The sequence below is a fragment of the Vulpes lagopus genome, chromosome 4 (assembly GCF_018345385.1).
Source record: "Vulpes lagopus strain Blue_001 chromosome 4, ASM1834538v1, whole genome shotgun sequence".
Lineage (NCBI taxonomy): Eukaryota > Metazoa > Chordata > Mammalia > Carnivora > Canidae > Vulpes > Vulpes lagopus.
The window spans coordinates 18528393-18550817 of NC_054827.1; the positions used below are offsets into that span (position 1 = coordinate 18528393).

At 40.0% G+C, this 22425-nt stretch overlaps 1 protein-coding gene across 5 annotated transcripts in view; it reads left to right on the forward strand.

The window, feature by feature from the left end:
* Window positions 1-22425, forward strand: part of MTUS1 (microtubule associated scaffold protein 1) — a 168044-nt gene that overhangs the window by 133539 nt on the left and 12080 nt on the right. For 4 of the 5 annotated variants that reach the window (XM_041753070.1, XM_041753067.1, XM_041753068.1 and 1 more), the window contains one exon: window positions 5186-5252. In XM_041753070.1, the coding sequence (XP_041609004.1) occupies window positions 5186-5252 (67 nt within the window). Of the gene's footprint in view, window positions 1-4010; window positions 4144-5185; window positions 5253-22425 lie in introns of those variants that run through there. The other variant, XM_041753072.1, reaches the window with a different exon arrangement.

Below are 22425 nucleotides of genomic sequence, written 5' to 3' on the forward strand. Positions count from 1 at the left end.
CTGTCTCTTATTCTCTCTCTAAAACAAGTCTTCAAAACAAAATAAAACAAAAAACCTCCCTATTTCCTGGCCCTTCTATTTCTCTATTCTGTTCACCTTCTGGTTGCTAGGAGCACTTGTATTTCTCTGTCGCTCTCTATTATATATTACAGATAGCCATCTGTACTCATTTTGCTTAAGACCAGAAGCTCACTGAGAGCAGGATCTGTGTCTAGTTCTTTCTTAGGAAACCACCCCAGCATCTATGGTAGGGCTTTCTACATAACAGATGTGCAGTGTATGCCTGCATGAACAAATGAATGGACAGGGTGAACTGCCAGATGTGAGATGAACATGGAAAGTCTTTATGTAAATGTTCTTTGCTCTTTATAACCAATCGACAAATATTTACTGATTGCCTAATATGTACAGGGCACTATTATAAAACAGTTAGAAAGGAAAGACATAACCAGGGGAAAAGTTAAGTAATTCTGCAGAACAATTTTCCTCTTAACCCTTCGATTCTCTCATACCCATTATAGAAGTGATTGATTGATGTATAGACAAGGAGATGTAGATTGTAGATGTAGACTGATCTATATATACATATATATCTTATTGTTTTTCTAAATGGTTTTAGAGCATTAGAGGTATGGGTAAAGATGATTGATTATAGGGAATCCTAGAACCAAGACTTATCTTTTTGTTGCAAGTCTGTTTAACAACTATAACTTTCCACTTTTGTGGCAGACATAATTCATTACGTAGAAGTTCTTTTTTAAAGATTTTATTTATTATTCATGAGAGACAGAGAGAGAGAGGCAGAGACACAGGCAGAGGGAGAAGCAGGCCCCATGCAGGGAGCCCAATGCAGGACTTGATCCCGGGACTCCAGGATCACGCCCTTGGCCGAAGGCAGGCACTAAACCACTGAACTGTCCAGGGATTCCCATTACGTAGAAGTTCTGATAAGTATCTCATCAATCTGGAAACTAATACCATGCTTTCTGTCTCCCAGAGGACTCACTATTGCTAGTTTTAATTTGTTCCCATTCTTGGTTTATCCTTGCATAGTTGTGCAGTGTTCTGTACAAACAGCCAAAGTGAAATCCAACGTAAAGTAGCAGCCAAATAAGGTGAATTTGGAGTGACACTGTTTACTATAAGTAAAAATATCTCAGAACAACAACAACAAAAGAGTGGATATGATTCATTGTGTGAGTGGCAGGAAGAAGAGGTCAGAGATAGCACACATCTGAGCCATCTGACGTGACTCTTTTCTGCAAAATCCCCTGTGCTGTTGATGCTTTTCAATAGCCAACAAATTCAGGCCCACTGATGGGACAGCAGCCAGAGATTAAGTGCCTGTGTCCCAGGGCCTCCTAATTAAATTATGGTGAATCCATTTTTTCCTTGGAGCACTTAATATATTTAATGCATGCGTACGAAAGCATATTTCTATCCAGATTCCCACCTCCCTCTTTTTTCACGTTGTGTGGAATTCTGTAGGTTAAAATACAAAGAGGATTAAAAAAAATTATTATCTAGACTATAAAGAGTTTATTATCTAAGGCATAAACACTGATATAGGAGCAGCTGAATAAAAAGAAACAGGCAATCAGTACCTAAGTGACAAAATGTGTTTTTATCATCTACAACTGAAGGATAGGTATCTTAAAGGGCAAGCTCCCAAAGAGAGGCAGAAGCTGACACTTACTATGGTGTGGGCACTGCAGGTGGCATTTCAGATAGGATCATATATAAAAACCTTGGTTTTCCATTATTCTGTACTGCTTCCCCGCAGATGAGGTCATCTGCCTTGAGTGATGACTGAAGAATTGAGTATGGACATTTTAGTTCTATCTAGGTCTCAAGCTTCTTTTTTAAATTAAAAAAACACACTCATTTATTGATGTGGAAGGCAGAGAACTAGCAGAGGGGGAGAAGGAGAAGTAGACTCCTCACTGAGCAGGGAGCCCAACAGAGTACTGGATCTCAGGACCCTTAACTGACTGAGCCACCCAGGCACCCCCATCCCAAGCTTCTTGAAGGTGAGAACCAGATTTTAAATTTCCTCCATGTTTTCCCTAGCATTTGGAATGGTCCTTGATTAATTGGTACAGAGTAATAACTTGCCAATCAATTCAGAAAGATAAATGTCTTCTCTAGGCTTTGGGGGGAAGGAGATGGTGACTATGGTTTACATGGAGTATTCCCTGAAAGTTTATATAACAGATCAGATAAAGACCATGCATCCCAGATTGTGGAGATAGGACACGCATGGCAAGCATGACTTGACCAAAACAGGAAGGGATGTGAGTCTAAACAGGTACCGGAACACTGAGGTTCATGGAACTAGGGTAAAGTTTCTTTTTCGTGTACTCCATGGAATACTCTTTGTGAGGAAGGGCATTTATGTGTACAAAGAATATGGGACATTGATCTAGCAGCCCTCTGCAGGGTCATGGGAAAGGTTGCTTTCACTAGTGCAGGAATGAATTGGTGGAGGTCAGGACCGAGGTAGAGGTAGCAGTAATAGAAAAAGTGTGAAAAAAAAAAATAGAAAAAGTGTGATAGATTCATGACACCTTAGAAGACGTGACTGAGTTTGGAACAACCCATTTAGACAAGAGACAGAGATGACCTCCTGGCTTTCCTGCCACCATGCACTCAGATTGACAGAGCTTGGAAGAGAGACATCAGTGGCTTCTGGGCTTTAGTACAGGAAGGGTGAGCGCAGTAGAACTGGGGGGAAATGTTCACGTGGATTGAAATTCCTTGTCCCCAGAAATCTCTTTAATAAGCCAAGAGATCACATGGTATGTACTTGGGCTAAGATGTAAGCATTTTCACAAAATTACTCCTGGAAATGATATACCAACTTAATTTTCCAGTCCTCACTTTTCACATTTCTGGAGTTTGAAAAGTAATTTAGCTTCTTGCAGCTTTGCCTTCTACTAGCAAATTAACTCTCGTTGGGAAGGGAATTTTAAGCAAGTTCCTTAATGTGTTGCAGGATTGTTTATGGGTATTATACTGTCTTTTAGTTTTCTTGACATTGAGTGACAAAACTTGCTTATATTTACTTGACCTAGATTACTAAGCAAACAAAATTAAGCCCTAAGTTTATGAGATCAGGAGAAACATGTATTGTATGCATTTTTCTATGCTTTTCTTCCAATTTTATCCAGCTTGATTTTCCTCAGTTTAATTTCTACATTAGAAAACTCCTGACTTGTTCATTTTTAAAAACCTGGACTCACTGATTTGGAATTTCAGAACCACGTAATACTTCACTTTAAAGATCAAGCATCTAGAATCCCAAGAATGGCAAAATGGACTCATGAAGAAGTATTCCTTAAATCTCATCACTGTTAATTATCCGTAAGACAGCGTTGGTGACTGTTTGTTAACCTCCTTAGGTCTTTAGTAAGAGACCATCACAAAATAAAAGCTTTAGAAGGTATCTGATCCCCAACTCTCAAATCAGCATTTCACACTTTACCTTTATAAACATCAGCGGACCATGTTCTAAAGCATCCCGATTAAATTTCGTGGCAAACACCATGCGCTGCATCCTAATGTCATTTTCAGTTGTAAGTCACAAAACACACACTTGGATTGCTCTTCACCTAGTTCACAGGCTCCTCTCGTCCACAGGTTTTGGAGAACAAGTTTTTCTTTTCCCCTAGTAAGTGTGATAATCTAACGTCCTCAATTAAAGAGGAGACTAAAAAGGCTCACAAATCTAAAAATAACTCCATCATCCAGGCAGAGGAGGTCAGTTTTTCTTTCCACTGTACCAGCTGATATTTAAGTAAGTGGCCATCGATCAGTCTAATGTCTGGCTCTCGTTTTTCATAAATGAAGGGCTGTGGCTTTAAGTAATCGCAGGCTGCTCGTGCCAAAGGCAGAGGCTGCAGAATCAGCTTCTGCCAGGAGAGAGGCATACGGTAACCTGCAGGACGGGAAGGAAGGTTCCCGAGGACCAATGGCGCTCCTCCTGGTAGAGCTTTGAATGTAGGCAGACCGACCGGTGGGTGGTGTGGCCACCTGTGCACTTCTTGGACAGTGCGGGGGGGTGGGGGCAGTTGGAGACAGAAGCTGGAAATGGGCTGCTCCAGCAGCAAAATGTGCCTCTATGCTCCATGTGCAGCAACAAGGGTAATTAGTATTTGCTTATAGTGCTTTTCTGGAAGAATGTCAGAGACGGAGGCAGAGGTTGTCTGGAATTAGGGGGGGAATGCTTTGAATGACAAGCAACTTTTGCCCGCAAAAGACTTGGGTCTCATGATCTCTGCAATAGTGTGATCAAGATGCGGCGGGAGCTCCGTCTTGGGTGATCTAGTAAGGGCATTTTCAGAGAGCTTTGAATCCTGCTTTTTTTCTCAGTCATGCCCTGGTGGTAGGGAATCTACCTTTTAAGAAACTGTATCTATTGCTGCTATACGTGTGTGTGTGTGTGTGTGTGTGTGTGTGTGTGTGTGAGAGAGAGAGAGAGAGAGAGATTGCTTTGAGTTGTGGTAACTTGGAAATTGTTCTTTTTTTGCAGGATAAATAGTTTTTTCTGATACTGAAACAGTTGCCTGATTTTCTTTGATTTGTTTCTCTAACGTCTCCTTACAATCATAGCTGATCCCAAATATAATAATCCTTAGAAAAATAATGTGGAATGGGGTAAAATTAGTTTAATTTTGCCTTTTTTTTTTAAAGGGTCCTTTTTCGCTGTAGCTTAACCACAAACTTCTATCTTCCTTTTAGAAGGATTGACCTTATAATGAAACTTTTTTATTTGCAAATACAGGACAAAGTGCATATAAGTGCATATGTTTAGAACATTAAATATTTATCTTAAACTGATTAGTGCTTTATTGCCCTTGGAGGAGGAGAATGCATTAAGACTTAAGTATGCATTTGCTGAAAGGTTCTGCGAATCAGCAATGAAGCATGGCTCAAAGTAAATATTTTTAAAGTGCCTCAAACGAAAGTTTCATGGGGACCTGAGAAAATAAAGATTTTTTGAAACATGAATTTCCTTAACAACTAAGGGACATCTGTGTTTTTTTACAACACAAACTGTTAGCCTAAATGATTCATATCTTGGCTTCTCCGTTCTGAGTCTCATTTTCCTGGTGATAACAAATGTGTGCCTTACTGAAAGGGACCCTCTTGAAAACATTAGTAACTTGATGTGTGTTTTCTGCAGCGGGAGGAAGCACTGAAACAACACAAAACCCTATCTCAAGAACTTGTTAACCTTCGAGGAGAGCTAGGTAAGAGCCTTTTTTTTTTTTTTTTTTCTGCCTAAGTTTTATAAGATGGGACGAATGGAAAATTTGGTTTTCCTCTCTGCATTGTGGCTGGAGTTGCATGCTGGCAGTTGTTAGCTGTCCCACTCTGGTATCTGTGCAAACACTTAATATCAACATTTCTTTTGAATCTTGGCAGCTTGACCTCAAGTTCACAGAATTCCTGGCACTCATCTGACTAAGCCTAGCAGAGCTTCTGATGACCAAAACATGGCTCTTCCTGAAGGCAGGGACAGAGTGATTTTTGTGATTGTGTGGGTTCCTGTTAGATAATCCCATCATATTTTTTTCTGAACCTCTGTCCATATAGAAGGATGGTGAGAAAATGCCTTCTCTGATTATGGTACTCGCATTACACTCGCTCAGGGCACTTTGCTAGGAGTGAGTATATAGAAAAGAAGGATGCAATGCATCCAGGGTTGCCTGTCTAAAGAAGGCCTATTCTGTGCTAATGTCACAATATGAACAGTGCTGGTGGTGAATAAGGACCCAAGTAGGGGCACTGGTAGGCTTGTGCCTCTGATGTCTGTGGCACTCACTACCCATTGCTGCTCTTCCCAGGCTGAGCTCCATTTCAGTTCTGGTCTCTCCTGGAGGGGTCTTCAGGGCTCATGCAACAGATTCAGGCCTGCCTTTTCCTACCTCAGCTGCTGTGCTGGAGTGAGCCAGCTGTCTTGGGATTCCCCTGTCTGCCACGGGCACCTCAGCCCTACAGAATCAGCTTCCTGCATTAGCCTCAGCCAGGTCCGGAGTTGTTCATTAAAAGGCTCGGTTCCTTGCCCTTTGCAATTTCTATGTATGCTGGCAGCCTCCTCTTAACGTGTGAGTAGCGATGTGTATAAATAATGCAAAAGCAACAGCCAGAGATGAAAATTGTGTTTGTCCAGTTCTAGAAGAAGCTCTGCTCACTTTTCTTTGGACGAGACTAGAATTTCAGCACTGTAGATGTAATTTGCTGGACTTGAAGTTTTGAGGTCTTTCTGCCCCTGCAGCACTCCACCCCCACCAAGGCAAAGATCAGATAGCCATGAATGTGGGCCCAAGGCCTGTCCCTGTTCCACATCCCTCTTCACCTTCCGACAGGAGGCAGCCCTGAACTCCTAGCTAACCCTCCAGGTTCTTAATACCTAGCTGGGGCTTCATTTTCTCCTGACCTTATTTTAGGCTATGGAAATGAAGAACTCTTTATAGAAAAGTAATTTTAATACAAATGGAACTTCGGGACCCCAAAGACTTGTGAGTTCTAGGGGATACAGTTCAAGGAAACCACAGCTGAGAATCAGGCTCCTGGCTGTAGTGGTCAAGGCTTTCTGCAATGTTACTTAACTTGATTACCCAGATGAGCAACTTAATTTGCTTTTGTCTGTGCCTTAAATAACGTAATGGATATAGAGTGAGCAGGTCAGGAAAGAGGCCTTTTTGTGTATGTGTTTCAGAGTTCATTATGGCCCAGTGGAGGTGGAGATGAGCCTACCTGATGGTTCACATTTCAGCCTCTCCCCAGAAGGAGGCAGAAACGCCAGCAGAACACTGTTCTCATTCATGCTGCTTGAATGGGGGATCCTCTTCTTACCTTTTAGTGGAGAGCTCAATTAAATGATTTGAATTGGGACCCAGGTCCTTAGCACCTCCAGTTGGTCACATAGCCTGACAGGAAGTAGCCATCAGTTTGTACCTCATCTGTGATAAGGAGAGTGTGCCCTGGAGTATCCAGATGCAGTGGGTGGCCTATGCCTATCGTTCAGTCACCCAGGTGGGAGCTGGGTGATGCCAGGAGTAGAGGACTCTTGTCAGGGTAATGAGTGAGACAACAGTGGAAATGTCTGTCAGTGGAGAGGACAAGGGGGAATGTGATGATGTTCCAGGGCCATGAGGTAGAACTGCTCAAGGAACTACGAAAAACATTTTGGGAATGGTTTCAGTCCTGTGAGGGGAGAGAAGAGAAGCCTTTATGTAGTTCTTCTGATGAAACCATCCAGGACAGATACTCGGAAAGCTGCCGGTGGGACTGTGTGTAGCATCAGCTGAAATGGAAGACTATAGGTTACTGAGCAAAGTTGGAAATGCAGTTTTAAAATTGGAGGCAGTAGTTTAAAGTGGTTAGACTGTGTAGCCACACTGTCTAGGTCCAAAGCTTCAGTAGCTGAGTGACATAGAGCAAGTGACATTACAGGTCCTGAGTCCCAATTTCATTCTCCGTCAAATGGCACTAAAAATTATCTGCTCAGGGGTGTTCATGAGGAAGTAACTCACTGTAAAGTGCCTGGCACTGAGTGTTAGTTTACAGCTGTGTAGCAATTGCCCACATTTGCTATTTTGTGGGCAGTGACTACTGCAGCAAGGAATTGAAATTAGACCAAATAGTATTAGAAATCCCTTGAGATGGGTTGGGTTTTTTGTTTGTTTGTTGGTTGGTTGGTTTTTTTGTTTTTTTTTTTGTTTTTTTGTCTTCAGACTCCAATGGCAGTGAGACGAGATTGATTCTCTCCTTGCCCAGTAGAAGTGCTTGCAGTATGGATGGAGTCCATAGTCTAGGATTTCTGTCTGTGTATCCCCAGCTAGGAGTTGCTTGACTTCTTTGAGCCCAGTTTCCTCACTGGGAATGCGAAGTTACTATGTATTTTGCTGGATTGTCATGGAGCTTGGTAAAATAATAGTCTGTATGAAGCAACTGGCATAGTGCCTCATCCACCACAGGCACTTCCAGAAAGCTGCTACCATCACCGTCATCCAAGTAGCCACCATTTCTCTCCAAAATAATGGGGTGGGGGCTGTTGGTGTCACTCTCCCGTTGAATAATGTTTCTTCCGCTTCTCTATGAAAACAGAGGCAAGGTTCCCAAACTAAGAACTACAAAACAAAACACAAAACAGCTGAAACTTAGGAGCAACGAAACCCAAGTAGAGAGTCTGTGATAGTGACCTTCAGAATCTAATTGCCTCCAACCTGTCCTCTCCACTGACCGACTTTCCTGTTGTCTCACTCGTTAGTCTCACAAGTGTCCTCTACTGCCAAGTTCACCCAACTGGGCTCAGAACAAAACCGCAAGCCTCCCCTCCCTCCAAGGAGTCCTCTGTACTTTACAATCATGTATTTATTTAATCTTGTGCTTTCTTGTCTTCAGATAGTAAATTGCTTAATTTCAGAGATTCCTTTCTGCTTCCTATGCAAAAAAAAAAAAAACCCCATATATATATATATATGTGTATATATATATATATGCTTTTCATTTTCATAAGTAATTGATAAATATTTATGGGTATTTGAAATATTTGAGGGCTTTAAAATTTCTTTTTATTTAAGGATGTTGTGCAGAAATTAAAATTGCAAAGTGAAAGGAAAATAGCCAATGGTTTTAGTACCCCTGACAGAGCTTTTGTTTCTGCATATTTTCTTGTGTATTTATATGAATATTTATGACTTTATATCTTCAGTTTTTTTATGAAGGTATGACTTACAAACAACGGAATGCTTTATTGACACATATACTCATGTAACCTACATCTTTAACAAGGTATTAAAGGTCTCTGTCCTCCCAGAAAATCTCCTCATGCTGTTTTCTAGTAGATGACACCCCTCCTTCCCCAGAAGCAAATATTGATCTGATTTTTATCACATAGGTTAGTTTTGTGTATTTTAGAATTTCATATAAACAGAAACATGCATTATGGTCTTTTTGTGTCTGGCTTTTTTCATACAGCAAAATGGTTTTTGAGATTCATCCATGTTATTTTATGCGTATTCTGATCTGTTTAGCTTGTGTCAAACACTTTGCCATGTTGTCTTATAATCTTCATTAGATTATGCTGAATGACTTGAGAAAGTCTTAGTGAGTGGATTTAGCTTAATTTCACTTGCCCCTGTAGTGTTAGAGCGAGGGTTTCATCGTCTGCTGTTATCCCATCCATTCCCCTGGTTTTAACTACAACCTATAGGGTGATGGTGTACAGATTTATTTTTCTAGTTCTCTCCTCTCAAGCTGCAGATACATTTTTCCCAGTGAAGAGCTGCCTCCAGGAGAGCCAGTTCAATGTAATCAGACCTTTCTGACTATCCAGCCCCTTGCTTCCTAGAACCCCTGCAGTGTCTCCTGATTCAGACCTCTTCCTCAAGGTCTGTTCATCATCATTTGCAGTGACCTGATAATTCACTCACCACCTAAAGTATCACACACCTTCTCCTCCATCCTCTACATGATAATGATCTGTGTTCTGAGTATCGCCTGAATCTTTCCTTCCTCAGCCTTCTGGCTCCTGCTGTTCTAATTTAAGCCTCATAATTTGTCACCCCAAATATATTCCAGTGGTCACCCAGCAGGTCACCTTGCTCCAGGACTACTTCTGTCCTCTGTGCTACCAGGACTGTATTTAAAATCTCACATCTGTCCTGTACTGGACATTTTTAACAAACATAAATGACTTAATTTGGGCTTTGGCAAAAAGTCCAGATATACTATAGGCACCATGTATGATTTGACTGGAATCTGCCAGCCCAACTTTAGGATGTCAGGACATTCTTTTGCCTTTCTTTACACCTTCTTTCCCCTCCTCATGCCCCAGCCATGAGTCCATTCATACTTCCTTGGACCTCTTTGGCACATGTTATCCTCTCTGCTTGAAATGCTCTCTCCTTTTTCACTGCCTTTCTATTTTTGTCTCCTAAACTCCTCACTAGCTACAATACCTAGCTAAGTCCTAATTAAAATACCATATCTTCAGTTGAGTGAAGTTTCAAGCAAGTTACTTGTGCCTTCTGTGTCCTTCAGGATGCTCTGTTCTTAGGGTTGTTTCTAGACCTCCTCTCACAGTCCAGAGCCATGAACCCTGCAAAGGCAGCATCTCCCTCACATTTGCTGCTCCACCTGCCGATACCTTGTGCCTGGCACTTAACTACTTCAGTGAATGAATGACTTTCACATTGAAGATGGTAACCAAAGAAAGTTGGTTTTATCCTTATAATATTCTAATAGTGGTTTTTGTGTACAATTGTTTTCCTGTAAACCATTTAAAAATAACATGTATGTTTTTAGAAATGAATAGTAATATAAAGTAAGGCAAGCTGTAATTCTCTTGGAAACATTTTATAATTATGTCTGAGCACCCCAGTTGGATCATATTGAAAGTGTCAGCCCTTGAAATAGGTAACAGTTCAGTTTAATGGTCTGTTATGCACAGCAAGCAGTTGGCCTCTGAGATAGAGGATAAACACGTCAATGATTTTTTTAGGAGTTGTATTGGATCAAAACCAGTATAATAGAGAACCATAATTATGGTCTTTGAAGGTTCCTACTGCTTTTTGATAATGTTCATCATTAGAGTCCTATTTTTATCTAAATTAATGAAGAAAAGGTATTTTCTTTCAAAATCTTTAGCCATCAGAATTAATAGCTAATGTATATCCCTTTTAGAGCCTTCCATCTATTTTTATTTAAGTTTTTTTCTTCTAAATCCTACTGAGACTTAAATATCTGGTCAAGTGAACTAGATTTCAAAACTTTGAAATGCCTTTATTCCCAGGCATTCATATAAACTTAGTACTGTTTTTACTGAGCTGTTCAGACAATGCACATCTTCTCTATACATTTATCCTAATTGTTTCCATTTAATGACACAAATGGGATTTGAACCTTTAATTCACTAAGAATTACAGTAATTCCCATAATAATTATATAAAAGACCAGTTGATTTTTTCCTGTATATATAAAAATAATGAGCTGAGTATGGCAGTAACATTTATTGAGTGCCAACTCTTTCCTGACAGCAATATTCAACCCTAAACCTGCTGGTTAGTATTTTATTAAAAGACAGGACAGGGAAGGGAGGGAAGAGGAAGGAAAAGAAACTGAGGTTTGAAAGTGAAATAACCTAAGGTCAAACAGCTAGAGAGCAAAGTGCCTGGATAAGTACCTAGGATAGGTAGGTCCAAACTCCTATTCACGGTAACAGGAAAAGCATGATGCAAATATTTGAAAGGTCAGAAAATGATGTGATATAAATCCTCCTTTGTGTTGGTAGCAACTTTTGGAATCTTTTTATTTGATTCAAGAGTTCAAGAAGTACTGTTAGATTAAAATAGGACTTGTTATTATCAGAGGAAAGTGACTTGATTCTGCCAGAAACAGTATATAAATTGTCTAATCAACACTTGTGTCTATGAACTTGAGGCTACCATACACCTTGTGGAATGTGTTAATTCTTTCATTAGTTTTGTTTACAAAATTAATGTCTTGGCCTAACAGCCTGTGTATTTTAAAGTAATTTTAAAACTCTTTACAGTGACTTAACTTTAAAGTTAAGAGTTGCAGCATTCCAGAAGTGATTTTTGAAGTGGACTTTAATGAAGAAATAGTTAATATAATGAAAACCAACCATATACCAAAAGAGAATTCTTTCTCTCACTGAGTTGAGGATAGGTTTTTTTTTTTTTTTAAGATTTTATTTATTTATTCATGAGAGACACAGAGAGTCAGAGACATAGGCAGAGAGAGAAGTAGGCTGCATGCAGGGAGCCCAATGAGGGACTCAATCCCAGGTCTTCCAGGATCACACCCTGGGCTGAAGGCAGGCGCCAAACCGCTGAGCCACCCAGGTGTCCCAATTGAGGATAGTTTTGATACCACCTGAGACTTAGCTCATTTTTCCCAACCATATCCATCTATCCCAAACTCAGCCTTTGGCTGGCTGTGTCTGTAAGTAAAAGGTCATGTACAGTCACCTATACAGATGCACGGCATTACCAAGGTTATCTGTTTTCAAAGCCTATGAAGTCGTCTTCCTTGTTCTCTTCCTTGTCCTAAATTGTCCTTGTCCAGTTTTGATAGGTTCAGTTTGGACTAATTTAATGTCATTTGTCCAGAACAGTGGTTCCCAGACTTCACGGTGTAATAAAATAGATTGGGTTAGAATGCTGATTCACAGTTCTGACTCAGCAACCTACTTTTAATGACCATGAAGGTGATTATCTTGTAGGTGCTCTGTGGGCTATACTTTGACACCACACGGGTTGTCCAGAATGTGGTTTCTTTTATTTAAAGTGTATACAAATCAAATAAGCACAAAGAGAGAGTAAATTCCAAATAACACCAGCTGAATTGAGTCCATTCTTGTACATAGGCTTCCAAATGAACATTACATTTATTATTTTGATTTCAATGCGATTTCTTTAAAGTCCTAACTGATTTTTCTCAGGCCTGAAGCTTAGAACATTATTGCAATTACGCAGCCAGGCTTGCATCTCTGATCCACTTTCATGCTCAAATGTTTTCATTGGTCCATGGAATGTTACTGCTGTGATTATGAGAGCATCTGTTTTGCAGCATGTTGTTGGCCAGTGAGTAAGTTGAAAAACAGCAAAGCCTTTTCAGACTCATATTGGCAGGAAGAACCAGAGGCTCCATGGAGGCCCAGCTGGCACCTATGTACCCAGATTAGCTGGCTGGGCCAGATCATCTTCCCCTATTCGAGTAAGATTTTGTCAGGACTAATCTTATTCGAATGGGGGTAAAAAAGATTTGTTTACCTGCCTTATCTTGCAGTCAGTCTTTCTAGCTTGCACAAGAGAATGAAGCCCTAAGACTCTCAGGCTTAGAATATGTATGGATTAAATTCTCTCTTACGCATCTAAAGTTGAGAAAGTAGCCATGCAGGTCAGGTTCTGGGCTCTGCGCTGTGGAATCCGCATTGAAAATGTTGAGCAGATTGGAGTCCTGGACACAGTTCTGCCAGTTTGCTACTTCAGTTCCCTTTCCAGGAAAATGAGATTTAAGAAAATATCTTATTAACTTCAAAAACACTATTACATGAAATCATAGGCATGAGAGCACTTTGTAAAGTACGAACTGAATTTTAAAAGTAAACTGGTATGAGTTACGGGAGAATTGAGAGTGCAGGCATTTTGTAAAAGCAAATTCCTCATAAGTTATGACTAGTGAGAGGCTTTTGAAATCAATTCACGTTGGTTCATAGAAGTCCCAAGAGCTATCAGAAAGCCATCTGTGGCTCATTTCGAAATTTAGAAAGAGACCACGGTCTGCCTCATGACTGCCAAATTTCTTGATCATATGAAAAAGTAGTACCTTTTGGAAAGCAAAACTGGAGCTCTTGTGAGTTGATCACTCCGCAGACAGTTTGTGAAGACTACAAAACCATCACCAAACTGTAAGGTTGGCAGAGCAGGTGGTATGTGCTCCTCCTGCCTTGCTCCCCAGGGAACTGAGAGGCGGGAAGTTGGAATCTCCCACTGTTGGATAGTCTAGGTCCCTACCCTGAGGTTTGTAGGCTACTGCCCCTCTATTAAGTAGCTACTGCCCCTCTATTAAGTAGCAATTTACTACTTAAAAATGGCATACTGATAACCTTATTCACTTATATTACTATCTTCCATTTTAAACAGACGAGACCCTGGTTTAAGAGAGTAACCTACATAGGCATTCTCCTGGGAGTGTGTCATGACCGAATAGCCCTTGGTAGAATAAGAATAATATTTTGAAGTAATTATGCTACTGTGGTAAAGTATAGTGTTCCCATTCATGGTTCTGGGGCTGGGGTACAGGAGAAGTAAGATAAGATACATATTTGTTTCCCCTTTACTTTTATACACAGTTGGGAGCATATTATACATGCATTTCTTTTTTTTATAGATTTATTTATTTATTCATGAGAGACAGAGAGAGAGAGAGAGAGGCAGAGACACAGGCAGAGGGAGAATCAGGCCCCATGCAGGGAGCCCAATACAGGACTCGATCCCGGGTCTCCAGGATCACACCCTGAGCCAAAGGCAGGCATTAAACCACTGAGCCACCCATTTCTGCACCTTGCTTCTCAACACTTAACATTCTTTATATATTGAACTTTAAGAACTGTTACCAGTCTAAAGAACTATTAAATAATCTTATTTTTTGGAAAACATTCCATTGTATGGATACACTACAGTTAATTTAACCAGTTCCTTCCTAGTGGACATTAGGTTGTTTCTGATGTTTTGCTGTTATGGAAGTACTCCAATGAAAAACCTCAAACATCTTCATTTTATATATGTGGGAATATAAGATAAATTCTTACTGGTGGAATTGCTGGGTCAGTGGACTATGCAGAGAAAATGTGACAAGCCAAAATTGAGGGACGCCTGACTCCATTATGGGGAAGAAAAAAAGGAAAGACCTCACAGACCAGGGAAGATTCAGGAAACATGACAACTAAAGACAATGTGGTGTCTTGGATGGGATCCTAGAATAGAAATAAGGGACAGAATTTGGAGTTGAGTTCATAATATTGTACCGAGGTTGGTTTCTTAGTTCCGACCATGTCCCTTGGTAACGTGCAATGTTATTAGGGAAGAATGGGTGAGAGGTATCTGGAAATTATTGCATTTTGCAGCTTCTCTGAAGATCTAAAATTAATCTAAAATTTTTTCCTTAAAAAAAAGCATTAGTGGAAAAACTCGTGAAATCCAAATGAAGTCTATAGTACAGTTACTAGTATTGTTCCAGTGTTAAAACCTTAATTACGACAAATGTCCCCATGATTATGTAAAATGCTAATATTTGGGGACAGTTAGGTGGAGAGTGTATAGGAACTCTGTGTACTATCTTTGCAAGTTTTCTATAGATGTAAAATTATTCCACAATTAAGTTTTTTAAAAGCAAGTGTATTTCCCTGAAAAGTGTGTACTTCTTTTTCTTCTCAAATTTTTATTTAAATTGTAGTTAGTTAACATAGTGTGTTATTGGTTTCAAGGGTAGAGTTTAGTGATTTATCACTTACATACAACACCCAGTGCTCATCACAGAAAGTGCCCTCCTTAATGCCCACCCCTCATCTAGCCCATCCTCCACCTACCTTCCTCCATCAAAACTCAGTTCTCTGTAGTTAAGAGTCTCTTATGGTTTGCCTCTTGCTCTTTTGCCCCCTCTTCCCCTATGTTTATCTTTTTTGTTTCTTAAATTTCACATATGAATGAAATCATATGGTATTTGTCTTTTTCTGGCTAACTTATTTTGCTTAGCATAATACCCTCTAGTTCTATCCACATTGTTGCAAATGGCAATATTTCATTCTTTTTGGTGGCTGAGTAATAATCCATTGTGTGTGTGTGTGTGTATACACACCACTCCTTTTATCCATTCATCAGTTTATGGACATTTGGGCTCTTTCTATAACTTGGCTCTTGTTGATAATATTGCTATAAAAATTGGGGTGCATGTACCCCTTCAAATCTGTATTTCTGTATCCTCTGGGTAAATATCTAGTTAGTGCAATTGCTGGATTATAGGGTAGTTCTATTTTTAACTTTTTGAGGAACATCCATACTGTTTCCCAGAGTGGCTGTACTAGTTTGCATTCCCACCAACAGCACAAGAGGGTTCCCCTTTTCTCTGCATCCTCACCAACGTCTGTTACTTCCTGTATTGCTAATTTTAGCCATTCTGACAGGTGTGAGGTGGTATCTCAACATTGTTTTAATATGTATTTCCCTGATGATCAGTGATGTTGAACATCTTTTCATGTGTAACCATCTGGATGTCTTCTTTGGAAAAATGTATTCATATCTTCTGCCCATTTCTAAACTGGATTATTTGTTTTTTGGGTGTTGAGTTTCATAAGTTCTTGATTTTGGATACTAACCCTTTATAAGATAGCTCATTTGCAAATATTTTCTCACTTCGTAGGCTGCCTTTTAGTTTTGTTGATTGTTTCCTTTGCTGTGCAGAAGCTTTTTATCTTGATGAAGTCCTAGTCATTCATTTTTGCTTTTGTTTTCCTTGCTTCTGGCAACATGTCTAGTAAGAAGTCACTATGGCCAAGGTCAAAGAGATTCCTGTCTGTGTTCTTTTCTAGGATTTTGATAGCTTTCTATCACACATTTAGGTCTGTCATCCATTTTGAATTTATTTTTTTATACGATATAAGAAAGTCGTCCAGGTGAAAGGAGTAAAGGTCTCTAGCACTTGAAGCAGGTGCCTTACGTCCTGAGTGGCCAGAAAGAGAGAGGGACCCAAAGCAGGCAAGAAACACTGGACAAAAGCATCTCATCTCTCTCATAGCTGGTGCAGAGAAGGGGAACGCGGCTCAAAGAAGAGGTGGCAACTATAGCAGGCCTGCCAGAAGCACCTAGAGAATGTGTGACTGTCTAGTCGGAGAATGAAGTCCTTTTATTCTCTTATTTATTTATTTATTTATTTATTTATTTATTTATTTATTTATTTTCTGTTACAACCTCCTATGTGGCATCATGAAAATTGGTATGATTTCCATATGACCTTACCTCCTCCTTTTTTCCTTTTTTTATATTTTATGTCCAGTTTAGATAAAATCATCTAAAAGTTGGCAAAGTTCTATTGTACCCAATGTTAAGAGCAACAGGAAGTGAAGATTGGAAGTGGGGTGGGTATTATAGTGCCCTATCGTGTGTGCGTTTGTGTGTGTGTGTGTGTGTGTGTGTGTGTATTTGAATACTAGACAAGCAAGTCTGCTTTTTTTTTATTTTAAAGATTTTATTTATTTGCGAGAATACACAAGTAGGAGGATGGGGCAGAGAGAGAAGCAGTCTCCCCATTGAGTAGGCAGTCCAATGCAGGACTCCAGACGAGGACCCCCAGATCATGACCTGAGCCAAAGGTATAGATGCTTAACTGACTGAGCCAGCCAGGGACCTGCAAGGCTGTTTTTTAACTATCACATTCTGTTATGGAACCTCAAGCGTGCCTTTGAGGACTCTTCAGACACATTTGAACTGGTGGACTTTTGCAAGACCAGGAATAATAATAACAGCACCATTTATTGTGTCCTGACTCTGGTCAGGCACTGGGTCAGGTGCTTCACATGTATTACTTTATCTAATCCTGCAGGGGAAGTACTAATATTATCTCCATTTTTCAAAAAAAAAAAAAAAAAAAAGAGGAAATAAAGGCTTAGGAAGCTTAAGTAATTTGCTCAAATCACATGGCAGGTAAATGGTGTGACTGAGAATTAACCTAATTATTCCAGCTCTATTAAGTCATTTATTTATGTTCTTGAGAATTAAAATATTTTGGGTTGTCTCAGGATGAAGCATGCTACCCAGATATAGAAGTGAAGAAAGCTCTGTATCATTGCAGAAGAATATTACAACTTCAAGGCCATGGTTGTGTAATGTTTTTCTCTGTAAACAGTACATTTATCAATCTCCAAAGGGAAATTGGTCTTTATGAAATGGAGAGAATACAAATCTAACCTTCCTCTGTCAGAAAGGACTAATTAGGTAATGGCTGTGCTTCTGCTCCTCGGGACTAATAGCTAAAGGGCCCAGGATGAATCCAGTTCTATTTTTCAGTGGTTATAATTGACTATGACACTGGGCCTTTTCTAGAGGTCATCCAGATAATTATATGAAAAGAGAAAATTTTTAGCACTTCACCACTTTTTCTGAAATATTTTTTCCTTGATCGGTAATATATGCTTAAACCATGTTGTTCCTTGTTTTGTCACTGGCCTAGAATTCTTTACAGGCTTGGTTTGTCCCAGGGTGAAAATGTCAACTTCTGTCACATGGCCTCCTGCTTTAGGCCTGATCTTGTAAATGAGTTAGTTTCTTTCTTTCCTAATTCTGAAAATTCTTTCTCATTCTAAGGTGGACTGCTGGAGAGGGCTTTTGTAGTTGACCCATGTGTACAAAAGTTACAGTTCCTCAGCTCTTCACCAGGCATCCTTCATCACAGACAGGCTTTTAACAATCACCTAATAGAAACGTTTAAATATCAGGACAAAAAGAATACTTTGTACTATATGGACTTTGTATTTGTGCAATAACTTCTTGAAACAGTATTACCTAACACTGTGAAAACTCCTTGCTTGCTTACTGGAAATTCTGAAAGATCTCCTCTTGTTTTGGCTTTTGTTGGGTACCTGATGAATTGCCTGAAAGGGAGTGGAATTCTGGAGAGTATTTGAGGAAGAGACAAGGCTGAGAACAAGGGGTAAGAGCAAGCACAGGTGGCATTAGAAATCTCTCCTAAACTGTCACAAGCACAAAAAAAAGTCCATGACTAAAGCCAGAGGGTCACATCCATCACCCCCTGGTTCCCCACACAGTGTGTGTCTGGCAGCAAAGGAGCACTCAGACCCCTTGATGTGATGTTTACATGGATGTCCTTTAAAAAAGTACTTCATGAGTCTTTATGCCAAATAAAAATGATCCTTCAGGAGCCCGGGGCCAATTAATTCAAAGTAAAGCTGTTTGTGTGAGGGATGATTTCAGCCCAGCTGTTGTCCACATGGCACACCAAGCCAGTAGCAGAGCAAAGGTCTGTGCACAGCTGTGGGCTGATGTCACTGCTTGGGGTTGGGCCTGTGCTTCGGATTGTTGTACTAACAGCAGTAAATCCTCTGCTTCCCATTCTGACCCATTTTTCCTTCCCCTTCCCTTCACTTAGCTCACTTAGCTTCACTTAGCTCACAGTGGCCAACCAAATGTAAACACTTTTAAGTTTTGTTTTGTTTTCTTTTTTTTTTAAAGATTTTTATTTATTTGAGAAAGAGAGCAGGCATGAGTGGGAGAGGGAGAAGCAGACTCCCCAGACTCCCTGGGGAGCCCAGTGATGCAAGGGGGCTCGTTCCCAGGACCCTGAGATCACAACCTGAACTGAAGGCATACACTTAACTAACTGACTGAGCCACCCAGGTGCCCCCCGCCTTTTTTTTTTTTTTTTAACAGTGGCTCATGTGAGAGGATTTCCATATATCCTATTTGATTTTGAAGTCTGCACCATAGGTATACATTCAAACTGACAGTTGTTTCACTACAAATAAATCTGTTAAAATTCAGCAGAAGTAACATACTGTTAACTTCACATACAAGATCGTCTAGTTTTAGGTTCCCTTAGACATTTCTGTCTCTATTAAGGAACATTCAAATCAGCTGGAATCATACTATAACTTTTTATTTTTTGACATTTGAAATTCCAATGGAATTAAGTGAAAAGGCTGTATGAAACCAGGAGTGCCCTGATTAGAAAGTTGTTTGATGTATTTACTGACTGCTTGCAGAATATTTTTCTATTGGCTACTTTCATATAGTGTGTGGAATTCACACACAAAAGCATGTGGGGCTGTCCTTTTGTTTGTGTACTTGGGAAGGTTAGTGGAAGGTTAATGGAAGCTCATGTTGTGTGTACTTGCTTGACTAGCATTTGTCTTTAAGTTTTAAAACACTTTTTTCAAAGATTAATTGATTGATTGATTTGAGAGAGCACACACAAGCAGGGAGGAAGAAATAGAGAGGGAGAAGCAGACTCCCGGCTGCGGAGGGAGCCCAATGCAGGGCTCAGTCTTAGGACCCGGAGATCATGACCTGAACCCAAAGCAGATGCTTAACCTACTGAGCCACCCAGATGCCCCTAAACATTTGCCTACTTGAATCATTGTGAATAATACAATAAAAAAGAAAAGTGGAAAGAGTTTTGTGTGACCATCAGCATAGTCATTATCTTTCATTAAGTTCTTTTCAAGAAAAGAAAGAACTTCCAAAATTTAGTTCCACAGGACTGCTTGTCAGTGATGGTGCATTTGATCGCCTCTATAATTTGGCCCCCATCTACCTTGTTGGGTCTCATCTCCCATTGTTCTGCCTCATGGATGTTCTAGTTCCCAAGGCACACTGCATCATCTCCCACCGTTGCTTACAGTAGAATAGTTGTCACTCTCAGTATCAGAATGGCATTTATAATCCTATGGCTCAGTTTTTTAAAGTGCTGACGTAATCAAAACCACAGAGAGATGACATTTCACACCCATTAGAATGGCTCAGAAGAAAGGAAAGCAAGTTTTGGTGAAAATGTGGAGAAACTGGAACTGCCTTGCATTGCTAGTGGGAACATAAAATGGTGTAGGAATTATGGAAAACAGGATGGTGGTTCCTCAAGTAACAGAATTACCAGCTGACCCAGCAATTCCACTTCTAGGTACATACTCAAAAGAATTGAAAGCAGGGACTTGAACAGATGTTTGTGTGCTCGTGTTTATAACGGTAACATTCACAATAGCCAAGAGGTGGAAGCAGCCCAACTGTCCATTGACAGCTGAATGAATACACAACATGTGAGCTATCCATATGATAGAATATTATCCAGATTTACAAAGGAAGGAAATACTGACATGTACTACAACATGTATGAACCTTGAAGACGTGATGCTGAGTGAAATAAGCCAGGCACAAAAGGACAAATTCAGTATGATTCCATTTATATGAGGTACTTAGATTCGCAGAGACAAGGTACAAATAATTGCCATGGGAGGAGGGATTGAGGAGTTACTGTTTAAGTGGTAGGGAGTTTGAGTTTGGGGGAAGAGAGAAAGTTCTGGAGATAGCAGCAATGGTTGCACAACAGTGTGAATGTACTTAATGCCACTGAACCATACACTTAAAAATGATTTGCAATGGTAAATTTTATGTTGTATATATTTTGCCACAACTGTACAAAAATTTGTTTTAATATGCTACCAAACCTTCCAGACCATCCCAGCTGGATGTAAACCACTTTGAGGGCCATTTATTGGATCCTTAGGTACTGCCCTGTATTGTTGCTTCTCAAAAGTATATGTCTTGTCTTCTCAATTACACTATGAGCTTCCCAGTGAGCTCCATGTTGTTTCTCACTAGTTTCTAGCACAAAAAAAAACATCTGGGTGGGATGGGAGAAAGCACAGGCTTTGGGTGCAGACCTTCAGAATCCAAACTGCTTACCACAGTCCAGCCTTCTGCCGCTTACTTAGCTATGTGCTTATAGGCGAACTACTTAACCTTTGTTGGCTCCCTTGTTCATTTAGTGATGAGGTTCTCACAGAACTTCTGGGAGGATCGGATAATGTGTAGGGAGCTTCATTCTGTGCCAGTCACTGAGTAGTAGTTTTATTCTTTTTTTTTTTTTTTAATGCTCCTTTCCCTTTCAATAAATATTTATGGATTTATTTGAATCTCAGTGGTTCTCTTTAGCAGACACTATTCCTTGCCATTATTCAAGATGGTCCATTTTGCCTCTGAAAGAATCCCAGTAGGGGACACATGACTAATATTTCTACTGCCACATGGCATATTCCCCAGAAAACAAGTCTACCTCGTTGTTGGAAATTCATCCCAGGAACCAGCCAGTTCACATGACTTAAGTAGAATGATCATTAAGCTAACCTATCCTTCTCTCTGCCCTAAAACTCATACTCCTTCCACAACTGCAGAAATATATAATCCTTACCAAAAGAGAGGTGAGGACTAACAACTGACTTATTGGTACTGATTTTATATTAATCCATGGGTATTTTAGGATATTGAGAACTTGCATCTTCCTGACAGAGTAGCACTCCTTTCACCTGTATTGAATGTCAGTGAAGGAAGGCTGGAAAATCAAAAGTCAAGCTTCCTGAGAAATGATAGAGATCTTCCAGGATTTATTATAGTGTGAGTGGGTATGCAGTTATGTGCAAGTTCTGCAATGTATTGTTAATCCTTATGCGTTTTCAGTAGTGGTGATGAAGAGGTAAGATGATCTGATTTTAAATTATGTTTTTCAGATTACTTTGTCTTTAAAAATAATACCCTTTTGATATGTTCATACATAGCTTTTTTTGGAGATTTTATTTTTTATTTAAATTTTGTTTGCCAACATAGAACACCCAGGGTTCATGCCATCAAGTGCCCTCCTTAGTGGCCATCACCCAGTCACCCCATCCCCCCAACCACCCCCTCTTCTGCAACCTTTTTTTTTTTTTTTTTCATTTGTTTCCCAGAGTTAGGAATCTCTCATGGTTTATCTTCCTCTCTAATTTTTCCCACTCAGCTTAATAAAGATTTTATTTGACACACAGAGACAATACAGGCAGTGGGAGCGGGAGAAGTAGGCGCTGCTCTGAGCTGGGAGCCGGATGCAGTGTCCCATCCCAGGACCCTGAGATCATGACCTGAGCCCAAGGCAGACGTTTATGGGACTGAGTCACCCAGGCACCCCTATGTCGTAGCTTTTAAAATGTGTTCTTTCTAAAGTAGGTATGCTCTGGTGATTTGTGTTCAACATACTCTAATACTTTGTTTTTATTACTGTATTTTTGAAATCAGCTTAAATTAAGTAGAAGCTTAAAATCCATTTATTTCTTATCTCCGATCTTCCTTGCCC